Here is an 18,094-nt window from a genome sequence, read left to right as displayed (position 1 = left end):
CGCGTACAATATTCAAATTTAAGATGACACATTATTTCGAAAGCAATTCATTACAACTTTTCTCTGATGTCTTGGAACATGCTTGGATCAGGTTCAGCAACGATAAATGTTTTAAGGCCTTAAATGGAGGCTAAGTGCCAGGCAGGGATTACGAGGACCCCCCCCGCCACCCCCGGATCTATATTGGTTATAATTTGGTTCATGGGAAGTTCACAGACATACGTCTTTCTTCTACCACGTGAAGTTAGAATGTGCCCAGTTCCTGCTGAATAACACTGTAATCTAGTGAGTCATACTCCCACTGTCAGACACCACTTCCCTAAGGGGCATGTCCGCTACAGTACCAAACACTGCCTGCAAAACACTTCCACTCCGGGAGGGGGGGGGGGGGGGGGGGGGGCTGGAACCCTATCAAGCCTTGATTCATTCATTTGGGGGTTGAAAAGCTATTCACAAAGTAAAAACCAAACAAACAGAAACGATATGAGAAATTAAAGTTGCATGTTCTACACTGCTTATTGACAAAGACCTACTTAAAATGAATTCAAGTTGCATGTTCTACACTGCTTATTGACAAAGACCTACTTTAAAGCAGCTTGCCTCGCAAGACAAAAAAAAATTTAAATAATCAGAGGGAGAATACGGGTAGATGGAGGGCCGGCCTGGCAGACCATGCCACGTGGCAGCGGTTGGCATAGGGCATTGCCTTGAGGAACACATCCTCATTACAGGAGATCTCATTAAGCCCACACACACGCTTTTCTAACAAGGTCAGAGCAGACAGCCCCACACACACACACACACACACATCTCAAATTAGCAGAGGTGTGAGGAATACTGTATAACACAAGACACATGGAATCTGGAAGTAATATAGTGGTGTCAACGATCCAAAATGGAGACCATGTTCTTTCAAAAGTGTCTTTCCGCTCCATTCTCCCTGGAGAGAGGGGTATGTATCCTAAGAAGTCTTGTTTCATGAGATAACGCAGCTTTATTTGAAACTTTCAAATCCCAACACTCTGAAACAGCGTCTTACCATCACCAGAGACAAAACACCAAATTATGTAACTTTGCATAAAACAATCAGGCTGGAGATATCTGCAGAATCTATGCCAATACTGAAGCCATTTGCCCTCCAATGCATTTGCCACGATGTTTCCTTCAATTCAGCAGTTACCTGTACCTCCTAAATGTTTCCTGTACCGATTCAACAAAATATGTCAGAATTGAGTTGAATTGAATTAGACGACCACTTTGAACCTTGATGTCAGCTATTAACTCCGGAATGGTGCCACGGTAGTAAGCCTATAATATTGCGGAATTGCTGTGTAACAGGATTGTCAGCTGTAGCTGTGGAATGAGAGGCAGCTGCAACACGGCGAAAGACCGAAGGAGAGTGAGAGAGCAATAGATACGCATAAGCGTGAGAGAGAGAGAAAGAGAGGGAGTGGGAGAGAGACAGAGAAAAAGGCGGAGGAGGGAAAACGATGGAGCGGAGAGAGAAAGAAAGAGGGAACCAGTCAGTTGGGGCTGCAGCAGGAGAGGACAGGAGGAGTTCCATAGATCAGCAGCTCCCCCAGTTGTAACAGGCAGAGAGAGGCAAATGAACAGTGATCGACAAACAACAGAAAGTGGCAGACAGAAGCAGAAAGCAACAACAAGAGAAGGAGAGTGAGAGTGCACAGGGCAGGAAAAGACACCGAAAGAGTCAGAATGTAGTGGGGGTGTTCAGTGCACAGGGACGCGTTAAGGAATGAGGAGGGGGGGGGGAGCCCAATCAGAGGAAAGAGCATCGCCATGGAAACGGCTGCGTTTGCCACCATCAGACACAGAGAGAGGTAATTGGCTGATGTCTGATGCTCGCCGCTCTTAGTCCCTCAAAATAACAAAATGTAAAAGCTAACCCCTGTGACTGGTGAAATCCAGCTCAAACAACCAGGCTGTGCACGGCGGGTTCTGAAAACCCTCATTAAGAGCAGGGACAGGGAACGGAAGAGTGGCCTCCGTCGCAGATGCTACAGGTCAAATGTATCAGTCAGAAGGCAGGGAGGGACATAACTTCAAGTCCCCCAAAGGGGCTATTTTATCACAAAAAACCCCAAGTAGATTAGGTTAACATCCTGACTTCCGTCTGTCGGGACGCCGAGGGCTGTGTTCCGCAGGCCACGACGGAGATCGATGAGGCGCAGTCAGAATTGTTCAGGCTGCGTGCAGTTAGACAGACGACAATAATTGTTTTGTTCTGCCAATTATTTGGAAGCCTAGAGCTACCTATTGAATTAACCACCGATCACCTAATATTTGTGTAGTCTTCTAATAAGCTGGCTAGATGAAAACAAGTGACCTAAGACAAAGTGTGAATGTGCTCTGTACAACTCTGTTCTCTTCAAACCATGAGCAGCCTACTGGCTGATATAACCCATTAAAACCAATAGCCTGTAGGGCACAGTTCTTCCAGGAGCGAGTGGTGGATGAAGATATCAGTCTTGCTTAGGCCTGTATTTAAAAGGGCAGACTACTTGCTACTGCCCAATTAATATTCCACATCTTTCTTACCAGGTGCCTTTTCTGACTTTACATAACTTAAACAGAGGGGTTGGGTTGGGGCAAGAGGGAGAAGGTGAGAGGTGAAATGGAAAAGACAGGACAGAGAGAGGCTGAAAGGTAGATCCAGTCATAATGTGTCTCTGTGATGATAAATGGGTTTCTACTACTCTTGCCGTGGTCTGGTTAACCCAGCTCTCTGGAGCCTGCTCTATTCCACTCTGTCAGCCCACCTAACAGCCACAAATGCTGACATACAGACAGAATGACTACTGCTATGAATCAAACAACCACAAATAAATAATTGTTTTACTTAGATCCAAAACTAAAAATGTTGCTGGAAAAATCGGAGCAAATAGCAGATTACATGTGCTTCTCTTTCCTGAAATAAAGCCTAAAGAAAAACATAGAGAAAATCTGAATTTAAAAAAATGAAAAACCCTTCACCCAAACTCCAACAATGAAAATGGCCATCCTACTCCACTCACTGTAATCAGCCATCCCCATACCTCTTCCGCCAAAATCTGGACCTCACCCACCCAGCCTCCCCCATCCCAGCTAGCATGTCACAGAACCAACCACAATCTGGGGGGCACAGCAGGCTAGTCCAAGACAAAGCAGGTGCAAGATTAGAACAAAACATGTCTACTTGTTGCACAGGCTGAAGAGGCAGACAGCAAATGAAATGCTAGAGTGGTAGCATGGCAAGGCATAGCGCACGCAAACCAAGTAAGAACATCGATCTTAAAAGGTGATGTAACATTCAGACCAAATAACACCATGGACCTCACAAAGTCATGTAAGATTCAGACCAAGTTATAACATGGATCAACATGGGTTCATTAATGGAACAGGATTGCTCAATGAAGGAATCAGAAATCATAACAGTAGGAGTATTTGCAAGTTGTTAAATCGGTATGAAAAATGATCAATCAAAACATTACAATAAAGACAATTTCTTCAGTTACTTCAAGAAGTCAACTGTCAACAATACTGAAGTGTTGCGATATTATGGAAGACTGATGATGCTGCTTGTCCCATGAAATCTTTAAGAGTTAAGAGAAATGTATAAGTTCAGCCCTCCATCATGTACAAGGGGAATAAACACCCTCATCAGCTAACAATTGAAAATCTAGCTAATGGAATACAATGAGTGGTTTAAATTCCTCCTTATTATAGCCTATCCTGACCATGACATAACTAACCGAGTGAGCAAACAGTTTTTGCATATGTCGCCTAGGTTAGTGGCGCAAGACAGAGAACGCTTCCTTGGTTTAGGTAGATGGAATGAGCGGCTAAATGTGCAGTGCAGAATTTTCTTCCTCGCTTATCCTGCCTGTGGTATAACTATCAAGCGCAAAATGCTTTTTATATACAAATGGTGTAATTACACAACATTGAGACAAAAATAAACCAGAGGAACACAATTTCAAATCACACCTTTCCTTAAAGTGTTTAATTGAATGTTTTTTTTAATGATAATTTTTTTTAAGGCAATCAAAAAGAGAAATAAAGTTTTTCATGTACTTAAGAAGTCTGCAGATCAGTTAGATTTCACTTTTTTTATATAATTACATAAGCCAAATGGTTCAAGGGACCAAAGGGCCAAAAGGCTCAATACTATAGTAAGGACTGAGCATTAACAGAGAGATTGAATCTGACAGCAGCAAGGTGGCAGACAGTTTTAACACTTTTTACATCAGTGACTAAAGAGCTTGAGGAGAAACTGCCCGATCACCTTGGGCTTTATGGTGAAAGTCAGGTGCAATGTTACTCACAGCAGGGGGTGCAAACTAATTCCTTTTGATTTAATAAAGTTTATCAATACATTTTAACTAAAAGGTTACCTGAAATATTCAAAGGTAACTTATCTAGGAAATTTGCCGGCTAAGTTTGTATATGTCGATGTAATCTAACCAATACATTTCTTTTAAGGAGCATTTGTAAGATTTACCACACACTAACACAAAATACATGCTAATAAAATCATGAAGGATATTAGGGAAAGATGTTATTTGAAAATTAGTACTTCTCAAAGTCATTTTTGGCATGTTTCGCACTCATAGATTGGGCATCTGCCCAAATACGTAGCCCTTCTTGGGGTGGTACACTGCAGAGCAACATTTGTGCAAAAAAGGTTACATTTCTACTCCCCTTCTAAAAAAAAAACAGACTTGAAAACCCCAAATTGGTCAGAATGTTAGAAAACGCACTCTGGAATGGTGCTGTTGTATCTTCTGCCTTTTCCTACAGTAGACCACCAGACACTACTCCACTCCACAAGCTCACGGCCCACTGTATTTCACGGTAAGTCATATACGCCAAGAAGAGATCAGAGGGACATTATCACTTGTCCAGAGGGCATGTTAATCAGCTGGGGAACGCCACGTGGAAGTGTTTCTGTTTGCATACGATTTAGCCATTTCAGCATCAAATATGGGGATGGAGAGCCAGATTGGTGGTCACCAGTAACACTCAGTTTGAACCCAAATTAATCTTATTATTCAGGGAAAACAAGTACACTGTTTTTGTCTCTAAAATGAAGCTAGCCTGATAACCACGCTTGGTCGCGGGAGGTGACAGAGCAGTAACAGACAAGAGATCTTAGACAGGTCTACATACGCTGAAATCTGGGACGCCTTTTGACTGGTGTGACAGAAAAGCATTGCCAGAGATTCCTCCAGCGATTTTTGGCCAACATTTGTAAAAGAGAAGCGGTTGAGCACTGGCGATCATCCCATGAACCACACCAAGATATAAGGTACTATAACACAAACACTGAATGTGTCAACGTTGGTCAAAATCGTAGTAGAAATGCAACACGTACCCAGCATTCATCACGGGGCCACTAGAATGTTCTAAACGCAGGACAAGATCGTTGTCCTGGAAGCGATAAAAAAGGACAACGAGACATAAACTAAGAACGTAGAGGATAAAAATGTGACATAGTAATATGATGACTATCCATTTCAGTCGACACGGTTAAAAATAGAATTCACTCATCTCATCAAGTGCAGATGCGAGGTCTACCACTGTTGTTTGTGCAGCTCATACAGCACGCAGCTTAGGATGAAAGCCTTCTCTTCATGGTTAAACAGATATTTGCAGCGAAAAGTGCGGAAAGGCAGGATAAATGTGGTCATCTTGAAAAGAAGAAAAACAGGAATCACCGGTTCGACTGACAAGAACACCATGTCTACCGGCTCCAAAAGTACATTATTTTCATGAATCATGGGCGTTCTGTACATCCACGGTATATATTATATATAGAATTAGAGTTCTCCATTGATACACTGCCATCTACTAGCGAAATTGGGTGCTGTAGCTTTAAGGCAGTTTGAGCTCATTCTTGTTTAATCTTGCTGAAGAACAGCAACACTAGAGAAGTTCCACATGTGCCTAGTTAATAGGGTTTGAAAGTCCTTCAGCAGGCACCTTATTTTTTCGGCCATTAGTGGATGCTTTTGTTAGTTCAAGCTGTGTTTTATGGAGTAATGACTTTTTTCTGAAACTTTTCCAGCTTTTAAGCGCAGATTGTACTAAGCTACTTTATGCTAACAATTGTCTTGGGTATTGAGTGTTGCTGTAGTAGCCATCTTGTCATGTACTTAGCTGCTTATGTTTATTTCTTTCTTTAAATGATAGGATATACACTATATTATGTATATGCATAGTCCCAATTTCCTATAATTTACAAAATTATAGGAAATTACCCCTGCCTCCCAGCTCTTTATTGATAGTTTACTGTTAGTTGTCAGCCAAACTTTTTACCTGCACATATTGTAAGAAGCAGAACAATGAGAAAATGTGCGTTTTGTTGTTTGAGGGCCTATCGGTCTAGTCTATATCTGTCCCATGCCTCATCTCTGAATCGATAAACAGGTAAGAGCAGAAAGTTGGAGCGGTCAGTCAGTCCATCACACACAAACCTCTGGAGACAAATCCCAACATGATGGAGGGCTGGAACCATAAACGAGGCTGCAATCCATCAGCCGGGAGAAAGAAGACCGAAACGCACACACAGACACACACTGCCCCGTAACCTTAAGGACAACGGTCAGAGTGGTTGTTCTACACTAGAGGGCAGTGTCCCCCCAGATAGACAGCTGTGTGATTGAGAGAGGGATGAGTAAAAGAGGTTAGGGAGAGAGAGAGGGAGGGAGGGAGGGAAAGAGAGAGAGAGAGAGAGGTTCGAGTGAGCGCTGCTGGTAGTGAGACTTCTGATGGATGGCTGTGTAGCTCTACCGTTGGTGTGATGTCAGAGAGGGGCAAACAGGACACAAACCAGGACAGCCTCCTCAACCACAGGACATCACCATCATTTATCTCTGTCATCTCTCACTCTCCCTCTTTCTAACTCCCCTCATTCGCTCACTCCATCTCTCCCCGCCCTCTTTTCTTTCCCTCCCTCTTTCCTTTTCTCTCTCTCCCTCCCTCTCCCAGTCTCTTAATTATGGCCTCTAAACTAAGTTAATATTTCATCGCAGGCAACGTGCGCCGGGCTAGTCAGCTTGGATATGTAATAAAGCAGCAACAACTTCATTGAGACAGCAGGTCATGACAGCTGGCCCACCATAATCACTGTTGACAGGCTTAGAATCACTGACCGTAACCCTGCCGACGCCCGGGCCCCCACCCTCCCCTCCCCGTCCCCCCAAGGCATTAGAATAACACACTGAGGACCGACCAAGACATGTCAGTGGGAGGGGCTCCTCTAGTTAGGACCTCGTTGGCCACAGGCTGTCAGAGACCGAGCTCTATACAGATGTGCGATTTGAAAATGGTGGCAATACGGGAGGACCCGTTTTGGTTTAAACTGCCTTCCCAATTTCCAATTCATCATTCAGCACCTCACTGGTTCCCCTCCTACTCCCACACATATTTGAGCAGCAGCACACCGTGGCACCTAAAATGACCCGGCTCACCTCTGGTTTTACTGAGCAGCCTGTCAGTGATGATGAGCCCCCCATACGGAATCAGCCACTGGGTTGAAACGGCGATACCACAATGACACCAGCGATATCACAATGATAAAAACAACAGTATTGACTCCCTCCAAGGTAGGATATAACCACGCTAAGCCTCCACTGGCTCCCTGGAACCATTCAGGTGGAACAGACACACAGAATTATACAGAGAACAATCCGAGGATATTCAAAGGAATCCAGAAGCCGACTGCAGGGAAAATCATCATGAGTACAAAAGGGCTATGAGCCCAGCTTATGCGCACACGCACGCACAGACACACGCACAGACACACGCACAGCACAGACACACGCACAGCACAGACACACGCACAGCACAGACACACGCACAGCACAGACACACGCACAGCACAGACACATGCATAGCACAGGCATGCAAGCACAGGCACGCAAGCACAGGCACGCAAGCACAGGCACGCACACGCAGACGCACACGCAGGCACACACGCAGGCACACACGCAGGCACACTCAGGCACACGCAGGCACACGCAGGCACACGCAGGCACAGACGCACATGCAGGCACAGACGCACATGCAGGCACAGACGCACATGCAGGCACAGACGCACATGCAGGCACAGACACACGCACAGCACAGACACACGCACAGCACAGACACACGCACAGCACAGGCACGCAGGCACAGACGCACGCAGGCACAGACGCACGCAGGCACAGACGCACGCAGGCACAGACGCACGCAGGCACAGACGCACGCAGGCACAGACACACGCAGGCACAGACACACGCAGGCACAGGCATACACGTGCACACACCATCTGAAAGCACCCAAACAACTCATTACCAATCTACCCGCATGCTTTTCCAGGATGGAGTAGAGATGACTGGCAGATTCAAAGCGTGAACAGACTCCTTGAAATGGCCCAAAGAAACAAATCCTCCCCAGAAGTGTAAAGCATCGCCCATAAAATGTTAAATTGGCCAGAGAAATGCCCATAGAAGAACCAAGAGGCTGCTTTACACCGTCATCTCAAAGCAGTGCAGTGGAAGTAAAGCTAAAAGCATCATTTGGACCCATCGGATTATATGCCCTGGCTGGATGGCACAGCCTCACTTCCCCTCAACATTCAAATGGCATCGTTAAAACAACACCGCAAACGTTTCAGTGCTTGTTTGCTTTCTCTTCAGATGGAGTTCATTACCACAGAGATGCACACTGTGCTTTCTATGAATATAGGGTGCTGTTTTAGTACAACGGTTGCTGTTACTGGGTACGAGGCAGAGGAGATGAGGGGTGGAAGTACAGGTTAACCCTGAAACTCGGACACAGTTGAGTGCTATGATACTAAACACAAACAGTAAAAGGTCGTGGCTTCATTGTGACCCGTCAACCATTTCTTCTACAAAAGAACACACTGAGGAAAAACTAAAAGGAGAACACAGCAATTTACCAAGGTCGGTGTTGGGTCCGGCCAGAACCTGTTTGAACTTGTCCAGGCGTGAGGCCTCTCTCTCGGTCATGGCTGGGGTCCCGGAGGTGTTCTGGTCGGCTATACGCGCAACCATGGGGATGGTGGGTCGGTGGGGCAGGGACTGCTGTCGGTGGAGCCACGCTCTGTCTCCAGCCACATCTGCACACGCACAGAAAGACAAATGATGGAACACGCACAAAACACGGGTACATAGACTCATGGACACGCATCTTTCTTTCCAGTACACCAATTTCAATGTAAACGCCACAGAAATACAAAGTGCATGTTAGGGCTGACCTCATTTTTTCAACTAGCGATTAGTTTAGTCCTTAACAGTGGAGGCCTTATTATAGTTGAGGCCTTATTATAGTTGAGGCCTTATTATAGTTGAGGCCTTATTATAATATTATAATATATTGTAAAGCACGTTTTCCACATTGGCATTGAAATGAGGCCTGGAAGAGGGCTGGGGAGAAGTGAAAGGAGTCAGTTCTGTGCTGGACATGAATTTAGCAAGTTTGTTTAATGTCCAAGAAGGTTAAAAATATCCTAACTGGATAAGCAATTTTTAATATAATTATTCATTGTTTATGTTCTTGAGGACTAAAATCTGAACATCTTATCTTGTAGCATATATGATTTGTCATATTTTGCAAGTGCCCTATTTGGGAGACAAGCCATTTGTTCACATAGCTTTGACTATGCTAGGTCTAGTTGAACATCTGAATGAGAACAAAGCTGGTAGAAACGTCTTACACGGTTGTTGTACTGAAATAAAACCATAATATACTGGTGTATAATCAGAGACATAAACCAACGCTGAAGGTAAATTCCAAAATATTTTATTTCAATCTCTAAAGGTTCTATGATGAAATCAAAATCCAATGGCATTCTGCCCATCCAGAGTCTTCTCCTGCCAACCCAAACAGTATGGAGGCCTTTCCCAAGACGCTGAACCTACAGTAAGCTTATTTTCCACGTCGACATCGCTGTGACTGACGTAGGCTGCCCTCCCTAGCGTTTGGTGTTTAACTGACACACTTGGCTGGTTTGCAGGATGAACAACATTTTTCACCCACAGTTATAACAAGGCACTTTTTCTATCTTACTGGCTTCTGGCCACATTAGGAGACATAGTAAACGTAACGCCATTAAACCTAATGGGAGACCAACAGCTGCACTGAGACAGGAAGACATCTATTGTTTCTAGGTGTCAATACCCCTCTTGACTTATTTGTTTCTTATTATTTCAAAAAAGCTATTTAAAGCATCTTATTCAAAGCATTTAAAACAACTTGGTTTTATTAAAACACTGTCTGTATCAAATAATTAATTAGACAAGTGACATTTTACACATGGAAAAGTCAACAGGTTTAATCTTAGTCGATAAATAGAAATCTTAGTCAGGACAACCTTTCTCCAATCCAGCAACAGCAAACTCTTACTACAACCAATTACAGACAGATATTAGGTAAGGAACTATGTTCCCAACAGCAAAGGGTAGACTACAGAATGCCACCCACAGAGGATTAAGAGATCTATAGAGCACAGATGAGACAGAACTAATTCTCTGTCGGCCGGCCTGCCTCTGTCTGCCTTCATGCCTCTGTCTGCCAGCATATTTCTCTCTGTCTGTGTATTTCTCTCTGTCTGTGTGTGTCTGTTTGGCTGTGTCCATTAGCAGAGAGCAGCAAGGTTACAGGCTGGGTGAAGCCAAATAGAAAGCGTTGCTGTGGGGCTTTATCTAATATAGGACTGGGCAGCTGGGTCCACAGACAGACAACGGTAGACGGCATCCCATCCAAAGGCAAGGAATGAGAGGAGGGGGGAGACGGGGGAACAAGGTAATAGTCATGCCATATGACGGCGCTGAATGGAAATTACATGTGCATGATCTCCGGGGCGAGTTGCCCTAAACAGAAGGTCAAGGCGCCAGGTTGGTTTGAATATTTTAAGTGAAGTAGTCGCAGAACTACTACTTCATGCAGGAAAAGAAAAGAGTGGGGTGGGTGAACCAGCTCTGGGTCATCATCAGGACACATCCTCTAGCCAATTAAACAAGCCCTATTTACTTTTAATGAATATATTATATGGTTTTGGCAGTTATCTGATTGTCATGAAAGTCCTCATCCATAAGCACTGGTCTGGCTGTCCCTCAACAACTGTCAGAGATCTATGCAATACGCTCAATAACAGAACTACAGTCAAACACCATAACAGGCACACTCCTCCAGCAGAAAAGAAGAGTTTGTGTGCAGAAGGCAGACATTCGGTCTGTGTGTGTGTGTGCGCAGTGAACACACACACACACAATGTGGATGAATGATGCAGACACCAGACAGTATCTACTCCGCCAGTGTCTTCTTCGGGGAGATAACTACTGGGGTTAAGGCTGCTGTCTTATCTCCTTTTACACCACCACAGACAGACAGGCAGACAGTGGGAAAGCAGGCAGACAGCAGACAGACAGGCAGACAGCAGACAGACAGGCAGACAGCAGACAGACAGGCAGTGGGATGGCAGGCAGCAGACAGACAGTGGGAAAGCAGGCAGCAGACAGACAGGCAGGCAGACAGCAGACAGACACGCAGTGGGAAAGCAGGCAGCAGACAGACAGCGGGAAAGCAGGTAGCAGACACGCAGTGGGAAAGCAGGCAGCAGACAGACACGCAGTGGGAAAGCAGGCAGCAGACAGACTGCGGGAAAGCAGGCAGCAGACAGACAGCGGGAAAGCTGGCAGCAGACAGACAGCGGGAAAGCAGGCAGCAGACAGACAGCGGGAAAGCAGGCAGCAGACAGACAGCGGGAAAGCAGGCAGCAGACAGACAGCGGGAAAGCAGGCAGCAGACAGACAGCGGGAAAGCAGGCAGCAGACAGACAGCGGGAAAGCAGGCAGCAGACAGACAGCGGGAAAGCAGGCAGCAGACAGACTGCGGGAAAGCAGGCAGCAGACAGACAGCGGGAAAGCAGGCAGCAGACAGACAGCGGGAAAGCAGGCAGCAGACAGACAGCGGGAAAGCAGGCAGCAGACAGACAGCGGGAAAGCAGGCAGCAGACAGACAGCGGGAAAGCAGGCAGACAGCAGACACATAGCTGGCAGGCAGGCAGGCAGACACCAAGAAAGCAGGCAATCAGGCAGACAGCAAACTGGCAGGCAAACAGGTAGGCTGAAGTTCAAACAAACAGCAGGAAAGAACACAGGGCTGTCGCAATAGTTACATAATTGCCTGGTCGCGATTACTTGAGCTAGATCTTTTTGCACAATATTTTTATTCCAAAATAATTTCCAGGATTTTTAGTCCAATGTTAGAAATGTCTCAACAAATACCATGCAAATTATGTCAGTTTCCATTAGTTAGGATATCTAGCACTTGGGAGAAGTGCATTTGTCAGCTCTTTGGGAAGTTATAGGCGCAGATTATTTACTGAAACTCATTTTCCTCTTAATTTCAGTATATTTAAAGCAACATTATTATTTAATAGGCATGTAACAAGTTTCAGTCGCTTATCTGTTGCATCAATTCCATATAAAAATTCCATATAAAAATATAAAATATTTGTAAAATATTTGTACTAATATTATAGGTAGAATTTTGTCATTTCAAACCATATTTAGATCATGCACATTTGAATGTATGTATAGAAATATATGTAGTCCCATTTCATATCAAATGTTGAAACACCTTTTGCTACGTAAGGAAGGCTGTTTCAAATAACTAGGCTAGAATATTTGGAGCAGAGCAAGAGGTGAAACGTCACGATGCCCAGTCAAACGTTACTGTCAATGCTCTGCGGTTGTGTTTTTGAACAGCAATCGCTAACATGGTTGATTTAGAGGTAATTCCAAAGCAACTGTGCTGCTCTGGGCACATTTAGTTTTTAAGCCAAATTGAAAGAGGAGAGCCCAATCATTTGGAGTAGGCAAACTGACAGATTTGCTCCATAAAGGTGGCGCTCAAAAGCACAAACACCATAAGTCATCATCTCCGGACTCACCAAGTGTATTTTTACAATATTATCAGGTTACACTAGAATAATGGCATAACATTTACAATATGGACAATTGAATTGTTAAACGCAATTATTTGAGTGACAATTAACTGTCCACTAAAAGGTCAATTGTAACAGCCCTACACATCAGGCAGGAAGAAAGCAGGCAGAAAGCAGGCAGAGGCAGACAGACGGCAGGCAGCAAGCCGTTCCCAACTGAAAAAAACAACAAGGCACTGCTGCTGAGGCTGTCACCACACTATCAGACGAACATGAAAGGCCTAGCAGGCTCAGAGGAAACTGTGGAGGAGTGGGTGGAGACTGGAGACTGACAGGCCTTCAAGACCCCTTACTTGTTCACATCCACCACCCCAGCCGGTGCTTATACTTCTGTTTGATGATGGATGGGGAGACAGAGGAGAGAGAAGCGGGGCAGACGTGCGTTACGAACCCTTAGGTGATCCGATGGGGGCCTCGCTCAGTGACTTCACCAGTCTGCCGTCGCTGTGGGGGCTGTGCTCAGAGGCGAACGACACCTCAGGGTTCGTCTCCTCCAGCTCCTCTCCTTGTTCTTCCTCATCATCCTCCTCCTCCTCCTCTTCGTCCTCCGGCGCCTCCTCTTCCTCCCTCTGGTCTGGCTCTGATATGTCTCCGTCGTCCTGCCTCTGCCGTTCCTGCTGCTTACTGTGGTTTTCGATCACCTTCATAATGACAATGACCACCCAGTTCAGTGTCATGTGTCTTAGAAACAGGGTATAATGCATTAACACCCTGCGTCACTACCGATTGCAGAGGGGGAGTCACCTTGTTGGCGGTTTCCATGACGACCTCGATGTTGAGGTTCTGCGCGGCCATGGCGAGCAGCTCATCATCGTCATCTCCCACGTCCCAGGCGTCGCTGGTGATGCTCTCAAACTCCTGGAAGGTGGTGGCTTTCTTTGGCTTCCCCCCCAGGGTTATCGGGGGCTTGTTGCCTGCTTTGATTAGACTGGGGGGGGGGGGGGGGGGGGCAAATTAGGAGAAGATTAGGGTAGAGCTCACCCAAAACATTAAAGATGACATCAAAAACCACAAATGATGGTGAACATTTGTTTTCTAATTTTGTTTTCGGTGAAGGACAAGGAGAGGTGGTAATTGTGAGTTTGTAAAATCCAGGCATTTGAAAGCAAGGACTGGGAGACAAATTCAGTTTGGAAGGTCAAAAACATAATAATGGCCCTAAATGGTCAGTAAGTCTCAAATATTAAATACTGTATGTCATTTTAAAACAGGTCTTCCATTCACAGGGTCAAAAAGGGTCACTCTTTTGTTTGATTTGTGAAAGACAGCAGCTGTTCCCTTGATGTCAATAAATAGATGTTCACACCCAAGCCACATTTGGGAGGAAAAAAACACTGATGACAATGGTAAAAGAAATAATGGAAGAAATATCTGACAATCACAATAACACAAGGACAATCCACAAGTCAGAATCTATTCAAAATATTTCAAAATAGTTATTGTAAAAGGTATACACCAACCAGATTAAATCAAATCAACCATTTCTCACAGAAAACCTCCCTTTGTGTATGTGAGACTGCCTTCAGAGGGAAAATATGTAATAAAAAGCCAATTAAATGTAACCTTTTTCCTCTCATGCGCTCTCATGTGCACCACAGAGATTGAAAAGCAGTAGCAGCGGATATTATTTTCATTTAAGACGAAACATTAACATAACAAAAGCAAAACCACGTTCAGTGTGACTGGCGGTGACTAGCCTGTTCCAGGCAGAGGTGACAAAAACTCTGCCAGTGAGCTTAACAAAAACAACTAAATGAAAAGACCCTCCGTGGACATCAGCCACATGATTAGATTTCCTGCACTTTAGACTACACAGCAAAGCAATAAAAGCCTATTAATGAGGATAGGCTGCTTCAGGTGTTTCTGCTCCCGTCAACCCACCACTGAGGGAATAGACCTGGTACACTGGTACTGTAAGTGAGAAGGATGGAGTGTCAGAACTGCGCCCAGCAGGGCTAGACGGGACTAGGCTGTGCTGGGCTGCTACCTAGTCTTAGATTAAACATGTATTAGGAATGTGGGATTCAATATAACAGACGTCAAAAGTGAACTGATCATGAAGTCGAGCTATTAACCCGGGAGACAAGTCAACCCTTCTAATGGCCTACTTTTAACTAATGGGTTCTGGTTTTGGCAAGGCCACAAAGCAGCTAGTGATGACTGAATACTTAGACCGGCAGACTGATGCGGTGCAGTAAGCCAACAGCCTCAGTCTAGGCTCGAGCATCAGCGGCACCACCAGCTGACAAGCGGCTTAGAAACCCTGTTTGCAGTGCAAACTGCCAGCATCGCTCAGGGATGGGAGCAGGGTATCCTGGTCTCATTTATCTATAGCTATTCACAGGTGGCTCAAGCAATGCATTTCACAATGCACTGATCCAGATTACCTTCTGGTTGGATGGGCCGTGAAAAACAACAAATGGCTAGGATTAGGGCTGCACAATATATCGTTTCAGCATCGACATTGGGAGGTATGCATCCGCAATAGTCACGTCACAGAACATGCGAATTAGTAGGTTAAACAGATATAGTCTACAATATATATTTTTTTCTGAGTGCCTTGCAATTTTTGCCACAAAACGAGGCAACACGACCAATTTGTTCGATCATTTAAGGCAGCACCACAAATCTTGGTATGACGAGTGCAAAGCATTTCAATGCTGTCCAAAGCAAAAACACCATACAAGAAAGGTTCCAAAAGGCAGAGAAAAATCACATTCAATAACATTTCACATCGCCAAAGACATGGTACCAATTAACACAGTTAACAAAGAGAGTTTTAAAAACATCTGTTAGCTTGACAAGCGGTATGTAATGCCATCACACAACTATTTTTCTCAAGATGCCATCTCAGAGCTGTACGAGAAATGCAAGGCACAAGATGAAACAGAGCTGTCACAAGTGGAATATTATACAGCAACAACAGACTTGTGGTCCAGCCGGACAACGGAGCCCTACATAAGTCTGACCATACACTTTATTAATGAGGACTTCCACCTGAAAAGTCGCTGTTTGCAAACTGCATATTCCCAAAGGATCATACAAGTGAGAACATCACAACAGGGATGAGAGAAGCTTTAGCTGATTTGGGCCTAGATGAGAGTCGTCTAGTCTGTATTACAACAGACAATGCCACGAACATGGTGAAGGCTGCACCTGAACAAGTAGACCAGATTGCAGTGCTTTGGCCACGGACTGCATCTTGCAGTTGGTAAGTTATGCCCAATTGCGCATTCTACTTTACTACTGTTGCTATACTATTACTGTTACATATTATTACCTAGCAACCTGTTCTGAAATATAAAAAATGTGCATACGTTTCATACATTTTAATTGAAGAGGATGGGGCTGGGGAAGAATGAAGGACACAGACAGTCAGGTTGATAGCCAAAGCTCGTTCTGAAGGCATCCTCTGTTTTTTCTTATCGCAATATATATCACAGAAAAACAAAATATCGCAATGTCAGTTATTTCCAACATCGTGCAACCCAATCTAGGAGGCCCCCCCCCCCACCGAGCATTAGTCTGAGCATTTCCTGAAAAACCAGCTGATCAACAGGATTTTCCGGTTAGTTCACTACTTCATCCAGAATAACCAATTGAAATCCTCTTTTACAGAAGCAAGCAAATGGCAGCCTTTAGAAATGTGAGGAATGCACTTTCTAAAGTGCAAGCCATTTATTGTAGGATAGTCATGAAAGTTAAGTGAGGGTGTGCTAAAACAGCAGAGGGCCACATTCAAATGGTTTCATCAATGTGTGTGTTATTGAGACAGTGTCCCAGATAGCTACAACACCTAAACTGCAACCTAACTATTGAGTGTTCCACTCATATGGACATATTGCCATTTGGGACTCAGATACACTGAAGGACAAACACTACCAGTAATCTGACACTTACTTAGCATGCAGAAGAGGATCAAATGGAGGATGTTGAGCACCATACACATGTTGTATGCTGTAGAGAGAAAAGAAAATTACAAATTGGTTTGGTTTGTGGGAAAAGCAAATGTCATTGTAAACACCTGGTAAACTTCTTCAATCAACTAAGACCTTGATTGAATTAAAGTGCACTATAATAAAAAAAAAGATGAATAGAACAGAACATCCTAAGGTTTACACAGGTTTAATTTAAAGCAGTCCTCAACAGGAGATGGCAATGCGACTACAGATTTTGATAATATAGCTTAAAAGTGAAATTACTTAAAACTTGAAAATTCTTCCCAGCAGCCGATAAACACATGTACGGGAAGCAACAAGTTAGATGCATCATATAATCTCTGCTACACTTTTGTCAGCTTTCTAGATTTTGTCCACAACTTGAACATGGAAAGCTGAATATTTTACTGCATTACTATTGACTCTGTTGCTGTTACTATAACGTTAGCTAAGAAAGATGTTCATGTAGTGGTCTCAATATGTCATGGTTAGTTTGTTTACAATACTCGCTGACAACGATTCAGATATATCAAAAAATCCTGCCAGCTCGCATCTAGTAAAACACTATCTAGTCAGCAAGTAAGCCAACTGGTTAATTAGACATTTTGGCTAAACTAGCTGGGAGGTTCGCTAAGCTAGTCGCTAAGTTAGCTGCCTATCAATAAGGCTGACTAGTGTGTGTGGTCTCGACACTCACTATAGAAAGAGCAACCGCACGTTTGCTAACCCGACAAAGTATAACATAAGTATAACACGCCATATATTTATAATGCTTTAATCCAAGTGTATACTGTATTTTAGATACAACAGTTCAACGTAAGAGCAAGCTAGCAAGCAAAGTAAGCTAAATGTAGCTAACTAGCTAGCAAGATGTAACACGTCACTTGCCTGCCAGGGACTTTAGCTGTGTTTCTTTTCCAGAATTGTTTTTTGTTGCTGTCAGTAGACATTTTCTTTCCACGGTACAATATGTCATATACACCAAAAATAAAATGTTGTTATAGTTTTTAAAACGTTTAATGTGTGTTTATTTACACCCAGTCCCCTCCTCCAAAACTCAGAAAGCCGCCATATTGGAACTGCTATTCTCTGAACAAGAGCTGCATAGATTGGTCCGTTTAACACTTCCTCACGATCGCCC

At 44.2% G+C, this 18,094-nt stretch overlaps 1 protein-coding gene across 4 annotated transcripts in view; it reads right to left on the bottom strand.

Moving 5' to 3' along the window:
• Window positions 1–18,094, bottom strand: part of tbc1d22a (TBC1 domain family, member 22a) — a 133,400-nt gene extending 115,306 nt beyond the window's left edge. For 2 of the 4 annotated variants that reach the window (XM_010886983.3, XM_010886982.3), the window contains exons 1-5: window positions 17,842–18,090; window positions 16,916–16,972; window positions 13,760–13,943; window positions 13,407–13,656; window positions 8,945–9,124 (exon numbers count right to left, since the gene is read on the bottom strand). In XM_010886983.3, coding sequence (XP_010885285.2) covers window positions 8,945–9,124; window positions 13,407–13,656; window positions 13,760–13,943; window positions 16,916–16,972; window positions 17,842–17,903 — 733 coding nt within the window. In that variant the 5' untranslated portion in view covers window positions 17,904–18,090. Of the gene's footprint in view, window positions 1–8,944; window positions 9,125–13,406; window positions 13,657–13,759; window positions 13,944–16,915; window positions 16,973–17,841 lie in introns of all 4 variants that reach the window. The other 2 variants (XM_034289965.1, XM_010886981.4) reach the window with 2 other exon arrangements.

The sequence above is a fragment of the Esox lucius genome, chromosome 23, assembly GCF_011004845.1.
Source record: "Esox lucius isolate fEsoLuc1 chromosome 23, fEsoLuc1.pri, whole genome shotgun sequence".
In the NCBI taxonomy this organism is placed as follows: domain Eukaryota; kingdom Metazoa; phylum Chordata; class Actinopteri; order Esociformes; family Esocidae; genus Esox; species Esox lucius.
Note: the sequence above shows the minus strand (reverse complement) of the source record. Positions and strands in the feature narration are given on the sequence as shown.